General features: G+C 45.0%; 1 protein-coding gene across 1 annotated transcript in view; it reads left to right on the top strand.

Annotated features, from left to right (window-relative positions):
* LOC144139378 (BTB/POZ domain-containing protein 1-like) overlaps positions 1-16,137 on the top strand; it is a 41,146-nt gene that overhangs the window by 16,984 nt on the left and 8,025 nt on the right. The window contains exons 2-3 of the mRNA XM_077671742.1: positions 10,527-10,612; positions 13,013-13,083. Of these exons, the coding sequence (XP_077527868.1) occupies positions 10,609-10,612; positions 13,013-13,083 (75 nt within the window). The 5' untranslated portion in view covers positions 10,527-10,608. The remainder of the gene's footprint in view (positions 1-10,526; positions 10,613-13,012; positions 13,084-16,137) is intronic.

Genomic DNA, 16,137 nt, shown 5'->3' with positions numbered 1-16,137 from the left:
GGCACAAGTGAATTCTACTGTTGCCTCGTTTAGACCTGATACTAGCACAGGGAGAGGTTAATTGGCTTCATTTTGCAGCGTGGACAACGAATGCGGCTTCGTTTCGAATATATATGTCGCAGAAAAATATGTTTCGGGGATGTGATTAACCAATCCCGGACAATAACTTATGCCTTTTATAAGAATATAAACCATGCTAAAATGTTAAGTATATCCCAAGCCTGTACGTCGTTAAATATGCACACATGCCTTATAGCAAGAATCAAGGCAATCTAATATGAAACCACGGAAAAATACATGCTGTGCAAGTGCGGAAGAAACATAATAGCTCTAACGCAAATAAAAAAAAAAATAAAACCAGTGCAGCTTCTGACATGCTAAAGACGCTCGTCGAAACTTAAGATAGGTAGGGCTCACTAAACCATACGCGAAATGTACTGCTATTTCGCGAGACATAGGTGGGGGTAGAGGAGGGGGACGCTGTGTACAAATGCAGAGCGGAATCAAGCAATGAACGTTTTAGTAATCACACACACTAATCTCGCGTTCACTGTCGTTTTGTTTTTCGACTTGAACGAACAGCTGATCGTTCGGCGGACGCATTTTTGAAAGTATACAGGGTATAGGCTTGCAGTTCACAAGCGATGAAAGGTGTCGTTGGAAGAGTGTGGTATGTAATAAGGCCCTCTGATTTGAGTTTATCCTTTATTCTGCAGGCTCCCTGGGCCATGTGACGATATTTCGAAGAATCGTTTAGTCGCGGACGCCGAAGCCCGTCTTCGCGCTGCTCGCAGAGGATATACGTAGCAGATGAATGTTTGCGGGCGCTCACCTTCTTAGTCTTATGCTGATCCCCGAGTATAACTCTGCTTTATCCGTCGTACTTACGTTTAATATTCCCGAAATTAACACACACTGGATTGTAAATGGTGGTGATAAATATCTGAGGTATAATATTGGCAAACGTAACTGGCGTGCTGTCAGGTATCAGTGTTCCGCTGAATATGTAAGCGCACAAAACTGATTTACATCGTAGTGTATACCCGTAGCATGAACATCTGACGAACCGGCGGTTACGGAGACACTGCTATTTAAATTCAGGGCAGTGTAACTACAATCAGGTCGATGCATACGCCGGTTCCGCGACGCTGGCGTGTGACACACACCTGGCGCTTATACAGACCGAATATACCACACTAAGATCGCGTCAGAAACATTTACACTCTTGTAAACACACCCCATTTGCGAACAGAGTGACTGCTCCACATAAACATAGATTTCTAACGTCCGCAAACAATAAATCTCAGTCGTGAACATGCCGCAAAAGCAGCGGCGACAGTGAGGAGCGGGACGGGGACTCCCGCGCCTGCTTTCGAAACCGGCCGCTTGGGGGATTTCAGTGGCGCTCCTACAGGCCGCGCTCGATGTGCTCGAGGCGTATACGCCTCGAGCTTTGCGATCGCTGCGCCGCCTGCCGCCGCTTCTCCGCGGAGTTGACGGGATTAGCACTGCGCGACCCATAGGGACTCATGCAGTGTTTTGGGTCTCTGTCGCTTTTTTTTTTGCCCTTCCAAGCGCTAAAAAAACTTGTTATGGTGAAGTCTGTAAATAAACAGTACGTGTAGGCCACTTCAAAAGCCACTGCGTCTTTGTAGGGTGCTCAAACACCAACAATAGCTATCCGGGAAAGCGGCTCTGCGTCCTTCTCGGCCGCTGTTACGGGCGTCGGCGAATTGCAGGAGCATACCACCACTGTCACCTTCGAATACGTCCGGCACAAGTGAATTTTATTGTCGCCTCGTTTATACCTGATACTGGCACAGTGAGAGGTGTGTTTTGTTTTGAAGCGCGGACAACGAATACGGTCTCATTACGGATATATGCGTCGTAGAAAAATACATTTCGGGGATGCAATTACCCAATACCTGATAATAACTTGTGCCGTATATAAGAATATAAGCCACGCGAAAATGTTAAGTATATTCCAAGGCTCTGCGTCGTGAAAGATGTGCACTCAGGTCTTATAGCAAGAACCAACAAAACTGTAATAAACCACTGAAAAATTAATGGCCTGCCAGTCCGGAAGAAATAAAATAGCTCGTACAGAAATTAAAAAAAAAACTCAGTGCAGCTTCTGAAATGCTAAAGACGCTCGTATAAACTTAAGCCGGGTAGGAGTTACGAGAACAACTAGTGTGCGAAATGCACTGATATTTCCCGGGGCATGGGGAGGGGGGAGAAGAGGGGGACGCTTACGTATTGTTGTGTACAATTGCGGAGCGAAATCGAGGAAATAACGTTTTAGTAATCACACACAGAAGCTACTCGTCCACGTCACTCTAGTTTTATGACTTCAACTAACAGCTGATCCCTCGGCGTACGCATTTTTAGATGTATACAAGTTCAAAACTGATAAAAGGATAAAGCCTCCTTATTTCCGTTCGTGCAAGATTCTGCAGGTTCCTGCGTCATTAGACTATGCTTCGAAGAAACGTTTAGTCGCGAACGGGCGTTACTGTAGAAGCCCTTCTCCGGCCTGCTCGCGGAGGATATATGTAACATGTGTGAATGTTTGCGGGCGCTCAGCTCACGACAAGACGCCCCAGCATTTTTTTTTGTCGTGCGCTGATCCCGGGTATAATTTTGGATTATTCATAGGACCATCACACTTATTTCGTAGAATGTTCATGAAATTTATCTCCAGGGTAGTGATGAATATTTGAGGTATGATATTGGCAAGCATAACTGGCGTGCTGTCAGGTATGAGCGCTCCACTAGGTTATATAAGCGCACAAAACTGATTTACATCGAAGTGTATATAGCCATGGCATGAACATCTGGGGATATTATGCTTACGGAGACACTGTTAGTAAATTTCATGGCAGTGGAATCACAATCATCTCCATATGCATATAGCCCTCCTGCGCTGCCCAGGGGGCGCTGAGCAAGCGGCTTCCGGGCAGTACTTACGGGTAGTACAAAGCTGCGCGGGTCCCATAGGATCCCGTGTTGACAGAAGCAAAATGAGCTCGACGCTCCCGATTATTTAGCGACGTGGTCACCAGCTCATTCCCGACGCGGTCCAATCTATTTCATCGATCAACTTGGCATTAGGGGGAAAAGTTTTGCAGCGCTAAACACGTTTACAGCTCCGACGAAAGTCCAGGGACCGTGACGGCGTCTGCTACTCGCAGGTTCACCGATCGATGGTCGTACGAAGTGAAATTTTAAGTGAAATTTCTAGTTTAAACTAATACTTTAGGTGACAAAGACTTCTCAAAAACAGCTGATCAAAAAAGAAGAGTGACGCAATCGGCGATGATCGCGCCAGCGAATCCGGCGGACCGCAGGCTCGCCTGCTGCGGTGCGCCGCTCTTTTACCTGCACAATATATGCGCGCACTTTGTGCAAACAGTGCTCGTTTGCGTCGCCGTTACGCCGCTTTGTTGCGTGTCTCAGTGACAAATTGCCGCGACCGTCAGAAGCGTGAAATCTGTTTTGCGATTCCGAAATTAGTGGCCGTAAAACTAAGTGGTCGGGCGAACTAAGAGGCCGCTCGCTTTCCTTGTGTGCTCTCACTTTTTAGTTACGCTCTTGCAGCGTACATTCCCAGTTCGCACTTAATAGCCTAGAATGAGGGCTGTAACTGTCGTCAAACAGTTAAACCACCCGACCTGGCGATACTGTCCCACGCCACGACCACCGCGACAGCTCGCTCAAAAGAAAGCGGACAAATCGGCTTCTTTTAGCGGATATTATTTTGTTCAGCCTCTGCAACTACTTTCAGGGATATTTCATACAGTATGCAGTCATTTAAACACGCCACAAAGCGCCACAACCAACTTTCACTCTGGGTTGTAATTGAAAACACATGGAGGGCGGCGAGGGTCGTCTGCTTTTGTACTACCCAGAGGCGTCGGGCGCTAGGGGCGCTGCATGTCGCCAAAACTCCAGCGCAGGAGGGCTATCCCGGTTTCGCGACGCCGACCTGTGACGCACACTTAGCGCTTCTACTGACCGAATGTACCAGACTAAGATCGCGTCACACACATTTACACTCTCGCAAACACACCACATTTGCGAACAGAGTGACTGCTCCACATAAATATGTATTTCCAACGCCTACAAACGGTAAATCTGTCATGAACGGGCCCCGAAAGCAACGGTGGCAGTAGGGAGAGGGCCGGCGTCTCCCGCGGCTGCTTTCGATACGAGCCGCTAGTGGGATTTCAGTGGCGCCCCTACAGGCTGCGCTCGAGGCGTTTATACCAGTTGCGAAACTCCCCGTAACCCCCACGTATCAGTAGCAGGTCTTTGGTTGACCCCCTGCGCCTGGGCAAGAACGGGGCAAGTTGACTAGCCTGTCGTCTCTCGGCAGAGCGTTCGAGTAGTATTCAAGTGATTGGGGCTGCTGCCATAAGTAACAAAAAGAAAAACAGCAAAAACGCAAGTAAATTTCACCTAATTAATGTATTCTAATTTAAAAGGCAATCTTTATTTTACAAAAAAATTAAATATTAGTTGTTAATAGAAGTTCAGTTTTTGTCTCCTAGGTGCCGCGCGTGTCGAATGGTCCCTTAGCTTCCACGGAGCTGGCGGGCTAGCGCCGCCCGGATTCTGAAGCGGAATTGCACAACTGTATACATATTGAGTAACTCTGGCCGCAGACATCATTCCCGCCTTCAGATACCCCAGGATATCCGCAGGAATAACTGTGAGTAAAACTTTGCTGGCCGTCTTATCGACTCTACAACAGTAAGAAGCGGTTGCCGTAGCTCTGAAAACTAGTCCCATGGGCGATAAATGGTTGCAGAAAGCCGAAAGAGACATCCAATTGTGGAGTTTCATGGTGTGAGGAATTCGAGCACTGCCGTGGTGTCTCCAGTTGCGCGAACCTGCGGAGTACGTTTTCACATCTAGTTGGCAGATGGCGCTACGCGCCAAGCGACAACGCAGTTAGCTGTTCGGCAGACTGACGGCGTGCGTTCCTTCTTCTTCGTTGGCGAGGAAATTCTGGCTCTTAGGCGTGCTGTTGCAAAGAACGTGAAATTCACCTTCCGCAATATTCTCAGCGCAGGACAGTGCATTTGTAAGTAATGTTTTTGCGCATGTGAAAAGAGTCGTTCTTTGCTAATACAAACGGCGAGATTGGGAGCTTTCCGGCGAACTGCGCAGTATGCACGCACCATGACACCGCGGCTGCAGGCACAGCCGATGCGGCGCGGCGCCCTTTGTTACTGTTGGGCGGTCGCCTTTCTCAACATATCACTCGTGTAACCAAAAGTGGTTTATGTAGCGTTTGGGCGGCGGTCAGCGTTTAGGAGCAGCGAAATATCTTCCGCCAGTGCTAAGCGTCATCTTGCGAGCGTCATCGTAGAACCCTGCGTCGAACGCCGAAAAATCGCTATGATCTCTCCGATTGGCTGGATGCGGTGTCCTGTGGCACGGCTTTTAGTTTAAGCATTAGCTTTACGATTGTTGGGTGTTTGGAGCCTTCAGCACGTTTCCCGGCCGTCTTTACTCAGTCATAATTGGGTTCGGGATTTTAGGTCATACTGAAAACGTGCAGTTACCTGGCGGTCTTCTCCTTTTAATCGCTGCTTGAAGTGTGTGATGTTTGTGCGCAGAAAGTAGGCCCCATTGAATATGCTAACTTAACCGATTCCAGGTGGTTTATGGACAAATTCCCAGCTGGGCCCTGCTGGGTCCAGAGGGTGCAGCTGTGAATTTCGCCATAAACCAGCTGGGACCAGCTACCACTTTCTCTAGAGCCTAGGCCTCCGTGAGAGTTCATGCGAAATGCGAAGTGCAGTAATAAAATGGCGAAAGAATGATAGGGACAAGCCGTTCTGTTACCCCTTCGCCGTTAATCTTTTCATATACTATTGACAGCTCGATAAATTGAATAATAACTCTGTTAGTATAATGCTATTGCTGGCCTCTCTGGTAAAAGAGGAAAAAAAGATTATTGATTATTTTGGCAATATAAATGATGTTCTGGAAACACCAAAAACTTGACAAAATAAATGCAGGGGGTACGTTGAAAAAATGTAAGTGACAGCATGAATCGTTCCTTCATTTAAAATATATGTACAATGGGATGCTGTGCTCCTCTCGGGTAAGGAGCCGTAATACAAAAGTGCCTATTTTAGGTAGCTCTTCAGAGGGGGACGCTGTTGAAAATATGTAGGGTGGAAAAAGGGAAGGGACTGGAGTTAAAGGTTGGTGGCCAGGGTAGCCATCCCCATTAGGTAGTTCGCGGGCCGTGGCTTCCGGAAAATTAGAGCTTCCGGTCCTTCCAGCTGGCTGCATCCCAGCGCGCGCTCCCAATGATCAGGAGAGGGCGAGGGAGGCATGAGGATCGGGGTTTAGATGTCTGCTAGGTGTCTGCTTGTGTTGGGTGTCGGCTCGTGTTGTGCGAGTAGCAGGATAAACACTTGAATGGATAGACGGTGCTGAAGACAGTGTAGGCGAGTGTGATTGTAATAGTACCTCTGTTGTTTGGCGGCGCCAGATGCGGGCACCAGTGGTTGTGAGGGAGGGGGGCATCGGTGGTTAGAGTCGTCGGTGGTTCCAGTAGTTCACTAAGATGTCGGGGCAGTTTGCGGGAAGGGGGTGGAGGGTTAGGTCATCATAGGCGGTACTTCGTTTGTGACTTCTGGGAATGCCGAGTAAGGTGGCACGCGCGCGGTGGCGCGTGCCCCCTCGTTCGGAGGATGAGAGATGTCACCAGGAATCCAATCTTTGGGGGCGTTGGGAGCGCTGCTCGGTTTCTAAGATGTTGGAGCTAACGCGTGGTGTGGCATAGCGGCGGGCGGTCAGCATTGTGGTGTCCGATGAAGGTGCGTTACTGTTGGGCAAAGGGTTTGGAGTCTCTGCGTCGGCATAAAGGGGTGTCGTCGGTATTGTAGCAGAAGCTGTGATGGCGTTAGTTGAGTGTATTGATGCACAGCGTGGGCCTGGTATGTGCATTTTTTTGCGTTGTTTGTGTGATAGGCATAGGGATTGGCGCCGCAATCCATGAACAGTAGGCGATCTCTATGCTGGCGGCAACCTGCGTTGTAAATGGGGTGCATACGCTTGGGTATTGGTACGACACGATTGACAACGTGGGCTGGAATTGAGATGCCACATTAGGTTTCGGAGGTTGGAGCCGAAGGTGGCCAGTAGCGGTAATTTGAAATCGTTGAAGCTGGCTGTTTGTGTGGGCTTCAATCACTTCCGCCAGCGTACTGTGCAGCCCGAGTTGGAGGAGGTACCCTGTGGATGCGTAGGCTGGATGCCTAGTTCTGTATTTTTCCGTATTAGGTTGTCGATCTTTCTTTCTTCATCTGGGTTCAATGCCAGATAGGGCGGCGAGAGCAGACTTGTTCTATTAGGTGTGGGAGTTGAGCCACCGTTTTGTGCAGGCGTAGGAGCAATGCTGCCCCCGATCCATCGTGGTGGTATTGCGCCTCGAGGACACGTAGTATGTGTGTTGTGGGGATTGGTTAGCCGTCGATTGGCATTTCAGGATGTGGTCTTTGTTGTAGGGGGTGGCCCCAGGTTCTTTTTTTATAATTGGGATAGTATGCCCTTTGGCAAAAAGTCTTAAAGGTACCAACGTTCTTGTTCCGAATATTGCGAGGGCCGACTTGGCTGGTGCACAGTGAAGTCAACATGTGCAGAGATATTAGGTGATGGTGTCAGTAGATTGGTGAAGATTGCCTTGTTGGACGCCCGGAGAGTCGTTTCTGGTCCTAATTGTAATATCGTCTGCATTGAATGCGTGGGATATATCTGGTATGTTTGAGACCACTGGCGAGAGTGGGGCTGTAGCATTAATAAATGACAGGGGGAGATGACTGACCCGTGCGTGCCTATGGCAGGTGTTCTAAAGCGATCGGATCGATAGGAGCCAATGTTTATTGTGGCCGTACCATCGGTTAGGCAAGTATGGACGTAACTGCAAATGTACTGGCGGCAGCGTGCTGTTTGTACTCTATTGGGAATTATGGTGTGACACGTTGTCGAACGCTCCTTTAATCTACAATGCCAATGTGGTGCTTGTGAGCGTCTTGCTGAGGTTATCGATATCTTCTTGCAGTCGTAGGAGAATATATTTGCTGATAAATGCGTTAGAAAGCCAAACATCGTGTGCGAGAGTTGTTCTGCATCGTTGAGGTGGAAAGTTATGTGGCCCGTTACAGGGTGTTCTAGGATACCCTCTAATTTAAAAGCAATGCTTTTTACTACACAAACACACTGGTATTTCATGCTGTTCGCTTACGAGAAGATTAGAGTTCCAGTACATTTGTTGGGTCAAATATACTAATTCTACACGATGAAGCTGTGAAAGCCTCAAGAAGTGTCTTGCTGAGAGGCATAAACTTTGTGGTCACTGTTTTTTCTTTGCCTTTTAAGAGCCGTATTAGGCCGGTGTTTTTATGCCTTCCCCGAATCGTAGAAGACGCCCTCCGGCGTTTCTCTTGAATAAGTGTCACGTTGAACGAGCCGACGATAGCTGGGCCACGAGGCGCGCCGTAGTAGAGGGCTCCGGATCAGTTTTGCCCTCCAGGGGATCTTTACATGCGATGAAATCTCAACACACCGGCGTTTTCGTGTTCCGCATCTCCGCTTCCATTATTTGTGAGTTGCTTTTCAATCTTTGTCAATGCATATATACTACACAAAACACTAGTTCCAAACACAGGTAAGCATTACAATTTTCGTCAAAAGAAAACATCATTAATTGCATACATGGTGTAGAATTCGACTCTGCAGCAGTTCCTTTCTTTTTCTTTTGTTGATACTGCTGCTACTCACTAATATCTGATGATGCGCAGACTTGCCTGTCCCAAGCTTTTATTTGAGGTAAAAATTCTGTTTGATGCATGTGCTCAATCTTTTTTTAGCCATCTGTCATGTGACAGTTCTAAGAATGATTTTACGATATGAACATTAGGCTTACCATGTCAAAAGGCAAATTTCTGCTTGATTGATTGAGTGGGCAAAAAACGCGTAGTATTCACTGGCATCATGATGCTGTGCTAGCAAACAGGCTGATATGAAGGGTCCATTGAGGAAAAGAAAGCAGAAAATAAAATCCAAGCAGCAGGTTGCTCTATGTGTTAAAGCACACTGAAAGATTTGCTATTGCGAGCGGGAAATGACAATTTATGCTTCAGCCTTCACAATAGATGCCGCTTATGGTACGAGCTTTGTTTTTGTTGAGTTTTGCCCAACCAAAAGTAAACTGCTTTAATTTCTGCAAGATAACCGAAATCAGAAATTAGCTGGTATATTTATTTTGTAACACCATGTTGGCACTAGAATGCTGCTAATTTAAATATTCGGTGAACGACATAATCCTGTAGGCAGGGAGAGTTTGAGAAAAAGATTTGGATAGGGTATTCTGTGGATCCCTAATCTGAGGAAAGGGCAGGTGTAGAGTTCTCTTCTAATTTTTTTAGCTGATAAAGAACGTAATAAAAATATTCTGGTTAAGGGGACGCTACATAACCTTGCATATTGGTTAGGTTTATGTAAAAGCGTTTCGTTTCATACAAGAATCTGTCTGCAAGAGGCAGGATTATGTGTACTTTGTGTTTTCCTCATCAATACTAAATTTGTTCTCATACTGCAAAGCGCGCACCGTTTTTAATATCTAACTTATAAAACAGCGCTAGAAACAGGGCTACAGAAAGGGCACACAGACAGGGCGTGTTGCAGTTGCAGTTGTGTTGCAGTTGTGTTGCAGTTTTTTAATATCTCATCTTTTTATGTAAAGAAATATCGGTGTAGTTTTGACATTTTTATCCCTTTCGCCTAACCCGCCTTATTTTTGTTTCCTTCAATCAGTGCTACGAAAGTGCCAACACTATCGCTGCTACCTCAGCAAAATTTGCAGCATTTTCAGGTGTACCCAGTACCAGTGCCGTCATTACAAAATTGCGAAACTCCCTACCTTCTTGAAGTCTTATGAATTCAAAGGATTCTTAATTTTAATAAATGGAAGTACAGAATTCATTACTTCACTTAGTTCATTCATTACTTAGTTGTGCAGAAATATCTGTACTCAGAGCAGAGCAACGAAATAATTTTTCAACGTTTTCTAAAGCTTAAAAGTGCATTTCTTGTGTTTTAACATTCATTTTATACACCTTGGTGCTCTCCCGACAACTGCACAACAGCAGAAGCCTGCCTGGTGTCCTCGAAATGGGCTTTAGCATGGGCTTTAATATAAAGAAAAGTGAAGCTGTAGCGAAGCTGCAGTCGCTAATGTGCCTCTGAGGAGAGTATGGGAGTTCGCTTTGTGCAATGGTGGTTCTTTCTGAACGTTAAGGTTGTTTAGATTTATTCTGAAGGGCTTGATTGCAGTGACGCTCCTAGCCTATGTGCCTCTTTCGCGCATGGTACCCTCAAATATAAAAGACCGAAACCAAATTGGCAAACTTTATTTCAATCGGCCCGATCCAGAAAGTTTCATTTATATATTCACTCCTAGAGTAAAGAAAACCCAAATCTACTGCCACTTCTTATTTCAGAACGTCTTAATAAAGCCTTAGCAACACGACATTTCCATCGTATTGGCTAATCACGTTCCAGGAAACAAGTTATAAAGCCATCATGTGTGAGTATATTTTTCATTGTAACCCTTCGTTTCTGTGCAAAATGTATAACAACATTTTGTACGGAACAAAAATGTGTATTGTGAACTCAGGTTTAAGTTTGTTAACATGAAACTCAACAGGCAAAGTTTCTAGTCGAGGTAGTTTGGCATATCCTTAGCTTGGAATGATGAAATTTGTTGATTTTTCTTACCATTCACTCTATGCGCTCTGCAACATGTAGTATGCTTGACTTGTACCCTACACGTTTTCTCAGAGGTGGTGCTTTAACGTTGGGAAAACTGGTTGAGGAAAGGCTGCTTTAATTTCAGCAACTGCGTAGGGGCATTTTTTTGTACGGTTTTGCAGAACATTGATTATAAACATCTACGCTGTCTTTTTCAACACCCTATGAAAAATATAGCAGTGTAAGCGTTACTGAGGTAATTTTAATTTACGCTAGCTATACTTATTTTGAGGCGCTTTCTCGAAAATACCTAAGGCGCTGATTATTGTAATCCTGTGCTGCCGAAACAAATTCTGTCCACAGAAAACACTAAGGGCGAGTGAATAGCGACTTGTTTCTGGCTGTTTCAAGTTCTCTATGCAGCTGCAATTTCTTTTTGTAGTAAAATTTGCTCTTCTGTTGACATTATGCAGCCAATAAAATTCCAGCACAATGGATGGGCATGGGCTTCAAGGTGCATATTTTCTGCTTCAAGTGCTCGTGTACTGGTTTATAACACGGGCACGTTTTACAGGTTCTTTACACGAAAGGCACAGTTTAATATAAACAGGAATTGTTGTGTAAGAAGGAATTTCCTTTTTGTGGAGAAGGCACTAAAGGATGCAGCTGAAATGTTACTCTTCATTTCAGTAGGTATTTAAGAGTAATTTCATACCCTTATTACCAGAACGACAGGGCGGCTAACATTTTAAAAAAATTATGACAATTAAAAAACAAGCACATGATAAAATACAAGTACTAAGCGTGTGAGAGGCTACTTTGAGAATTACGTCACCGCAAAAAACTCCGTGCTGTCAACATAGTCTAGAAATCTTATAAGTCACATTCAAGACTTTCGGCTCGGCTGATGTAACAATATATCGAAAATTTCTGCGTGTTACAATTAAAATCTGGCATATGGGGTTATAGGATTGTGCGTCTTTAAAATTTTGTTCGATTTATAAATAAATAAATGCCCGCTTTATGAATTGCGCTACAAACGCCCGCTATTAGAATTTATTGTTTTTAAGACTAATTTTTTGGGGCTTTTATCCTGTTTTCGTACTGTTTTAATTTTTTGCGAGAACAGCGCGATAAGTGAAGAATAGAAAGCTTTATGCTACATATAATTTCGTTCTTGGGGCAGCTTTTCTACTACTAGTCTGGTAGTAATTTATCGGTCGCTTCTTAAACGAAGTGCATTTCATGGAACCTTTACAGCCCACTAAAAGAAACACTTCCATAAGAGGAACGTTGGATCAGTTTTTGTTCTGTATTGTACCGTTCGTAGTGGAGAACAGTGGGTTATCTATAATACGTAATAATTCAAGAAATTGGACGTTTGGAGTTTCATGATGCAATAAACACAACGAGAAAAGTTGGAGTAAGACTTAAAATGCCCTCAAACGGGTGTTTCTTTCGGTTTGTACAGATTTTTATTGCGAAATGTGATGCTTCGCATGCAAACGATTCCGCGTTGTCAGCATGACAGCATCATACAACTGAAAAATGTACGTGCAACGTGCAGTCATCTGAATAAAAATAGTGTTACTAATAGCTTTGACTGCTAAAAGTGAGAAAACGTACTACTGTACAATTGGGCTACTTAAAACACGTCTTTCAGGATAATTTTAATGGGCGCAAAAGGGTGTCAAAAAATATAAAAGACCGGGAGTGGACAACTCAGGCCGCCGCGGCAAACAGGCATAAGCCATAATTTTTTCGCAGTCGAAGCACTTAACCTTAACCTACGCGATGCATTCTCCTGCTAGTAATATGAAACAAGAAGGTGTGATACAAAACGCGGACTTCGTAGCTGGAAGGTAATAAAAACTGTGAAAGTGATATTCAACCTTATAATACAACAAATGAAGCTTTGTTTTGCATATCGTCTAATTAGTATTCAGTCTGGCTGAGCAGGAGCATAAGTACGGTTGCTAGGCAAGTATTTGAAACGTAACTGTTTTGTTTTGGCACTTCTAGCTAGTACAGTTTTTATATCAATCAAAAACTTTAAACCTTGCAACTTGGTTCACTTGAAGTGCCAGCATTATGGCAGTAAGGGGCGATCTTCCTCTCAGAGCCTCTAAATAAATCTTGTAAAGCAGGGCAAAATACGGGGCAAGCAAGTGTTGTAGTGACAGACTCTTTTATTTGCAGTCATTTGACATTAAACAATGTGTTTCAAATGTTTCAGCCTATTGTCGCCACGGGTATTATAGCAGCTGCCTAAAAGCCGACGCTTCAACGCAGATTGATTATGAACCGGTGAGCATCCTTACTGTGTTTGGAAATATCTTAGGGGAGGGTTCAGGGAAAATAAACTGTGGAAAAGTGGTACGGTGGCACCTTGTTTCCTGCTTCAAGGGCGACTTGTCTGCCGTGCCCTGAAGATAGCAACCTGTACGGGTGTTTGAGGACCTACGGCTGAGAAGTTATGATGGTTGGCAGGGGAGACGTCACTGGTGAACAAGCTTCTGCGCTCTTTTGACATGCTGGAAACTGTCTGAAGCTTTCAAGCAAAGCGATAGTGTGGTCATCGCGCTGTGGCGTCAATAACGCACGACATTTAGGGGTATTGTGCACGAAATTCCTGACATGTACTGGACTGTTTCAGTGGCGATAATGCTGTACATGCCGGCGCTGTTACAAGTGAGGTGGGATGGACATGCGAGAGCTCTTGTACTAAGGCATTGATGTTCCGCCTAAGTCCGGGCCTTAACTCTTTCGTTACCGCGGGAAATTAACCAATTTTGAGGGGTCTAACAAAACATTTTTTTCTCTGCTATACATATTGGTTAGGCACACATTGCAGTGCCGCAAATTCCAGATGATTCCACTCGTTTTCAGACTACACCAGTTTTAATAATGTTTTGATAAATAATGATTGCGAAAAAAAGTATTAAATTCCAGGTTTTTGTCCAGGCGTCGAAAAAAATAACAAAAAGTAAATTGTGTATAATAAACCACCAGTACTAGGACAAATTTAGAATACATTTTGTACGTAAACATTTTGAAAACCCTCCGAAAAAAATTCAGTTGCGCGGTACAATTTGTCAGATGTAAAAAAATGTTAGCCTGCGTGGTGCCTGTGCCTTGTGGTGAAGCCCAACCACTATTCCAAATGTTGCTATTTTTGATGGTTCTCTAGAAGAAATCTGGTGGTTTGACATTATTAAAGGCCCCACTTAGCCTCCGCGTGATGTAAAAACACCTTGTCATTGATTATGACCAGCACAATATTGAAGGCAAGCAAACAATGTGTAAAAGTCCGCTTGGAGTTGCGAAACTCTTTGTCGGATGCTTGTTGGCGTTCTGATCGTTACTTATCATTGAGAACTTTCATTTGCGGTTTATTATCATGTTCTTACTCACTATGGTAGCCGGCTTGCAGGAATAAGGTACGATGTGCTAGAATCGTGCCCTGCGAGCTTTCACCAAACCCCCGTCGTTCTATGATGCAAGTTCAGCACTACGTGCGTAGTACATTGCAGCGGCACCTAACAATTTCGAAAAAAAAAACAAATACAAGGCTGTTGGAGACTGTCAGAAAAGACAGTTCTTATAGCATCGACACTAGACCTCCGGAAATACCCTAATATGAAACTGAAATGGGCCGGTAAACAGCTGGTTATGTTAAAGGCCAATTGGAAGCATTCTCCTCGTGTGAATGGTACCCGACGACTTTTTGTTATCATTTGACTTTCATTGGAAGCTGTATCGCTGAAATAGGGTGTAGCTAAAGTGGAAGCACGAGCAGCATGCTTGTTTTGAGGAACAGTAGCGGGCAATGAAGGCGCCATTCGTAGTTGGGTAACTGCGTAGTAGTGTCAAATATGACTTTCGCAACGCAAAAACGAAAGCGATCTTGCTGGAAAGTGGCTGAAAATGCGAGGTACACTTGCTAAGACATTTGGGGGACCATCAGAAGTACGCTCTGACAGCAAACCTGCCCTTTCTCCGAACCGAAGATCACTAGTGAATACGTGGTGTCATTTTCAAGTAATTATCACATCTCAATGCAGTCGGGTTACAAAGCTGACATTATTTCGTACTTGACTTGCCAGAAGCCTTTTGGCAAAAAATATTGTGGTAATGTGTCCTAACCACGATCTGCATTCTTTTTTGTCAAGTGCAGCAGCCACGCCCCCTTCCTCAGAAACGTACGCACTTAGCTCGCTAAAAACTCCTTCAAAAATATGAATTTCGCCGGAGCGGGAAAATTCAAACCGATTCTAAAAGCGCAGTGTCTAGACTAACCACTGGCCGCATTAGGTGTACAAGAAACAACTACAACATGTCGCAATAGGCTATATGAATCATCGATCACTGGTGATCAATTTGAATAGGGGTGGTAACGAAAGTGTTGAGATCGGCGAGCAGTCTTGCAACAGCGGCAGCAGAGGTCAGTAAGCGGGCAAAAGACATTATTCGCGGAATCTGCGTATGTCAGAGGAGTGGGTAACATAGCCGGCCGTGTAATTATGTCCACTAGAAAAAACCCGCCGACACAGGAGGATGGTTAACAGAAAAGGATGTATTTCCTACTAGCTTCTTGAGAACGTGAGTGTGTACTCCGGCGTCGGTGCACATCAGCCAAGTGAGCACTAGCGAGTGACTCTTTTGCGAATGAGCTGCTGGGCTCTTGAAAACTCGGCAGTGCTAACACAACAAGCGGCTATTCTTTACAAGGTCTCGTCTTTTGCACAGGATCGTTCATTGAGTATGCTCTTTTGGAGCTCGTCGTCAAATTGGCAAATAGTAAGGCTGTCGCAGATGGTTCCGGGACCCTGCAGGCAGCATTTCAAACATGGCTTCGGAAATTCCTTTGAGGATGTGGCAAACTTTTTCATCTTCGGCTTGGCTGCGTTCATGCTGCTACAACCATGATGCCATTTTTATATCACTAGTGAAATTTTCACCGGTCAGTAGGACACGCCCTGCTGCCGCTACTCCCCGCGAAATGTTTGTACTGTAGGATATTCGAAAGTTTTACTAAAGGTAGCTCTAACTGAACAACGATTATGTCGACATGTCACCTTTGTGGTGGGGAGAGCGTAAGAATGGGACGCTAGTCAAGTAATTATTCCGCTTCACCTTGTCACCGATGCTGCAGAGCCAACTCGCGTCTAGGACTCTGGTACATTAGATCACCTTTTTTGCTGAACATGGCTTGGTCCCGCTGCCATAGCAAATCAGAGCTCTCCATGGACCACGAATGGGATTTGCTCTCGCAGTCGTTCTTGAGAGGAGGAGTTTGCTTTGATTTCCTTTGCTTAAGCATCAAATTCTCAGCCGCACCGAGTCTTTGCCCTTTAATGC

Source organism: Haemaphysalis longicornis, unplaced genomic scaffold (genome assembly GCF_048455015.1).
Source record: "Haemaphysalis longicornis isolate Haplotype H1 unplaced genomic scaffold, Haemaphysalis longicornis Haplotype H1 scaffold_5, whole genome shotgun sequence".
In the NCBI taxonomy this organism is placed as follows: Eukaryota; Metazoa; Arthropoda; class Arachnida; order Ixodida; family Ixodidae; genus Haemaphysalis; species Haemaphysalis longicornis.
The sequence above is the reverse complement of the archived record's forward strand: the minus strand, read 5'-3'. Positions and strand labels throughout refer to the sequence as shown.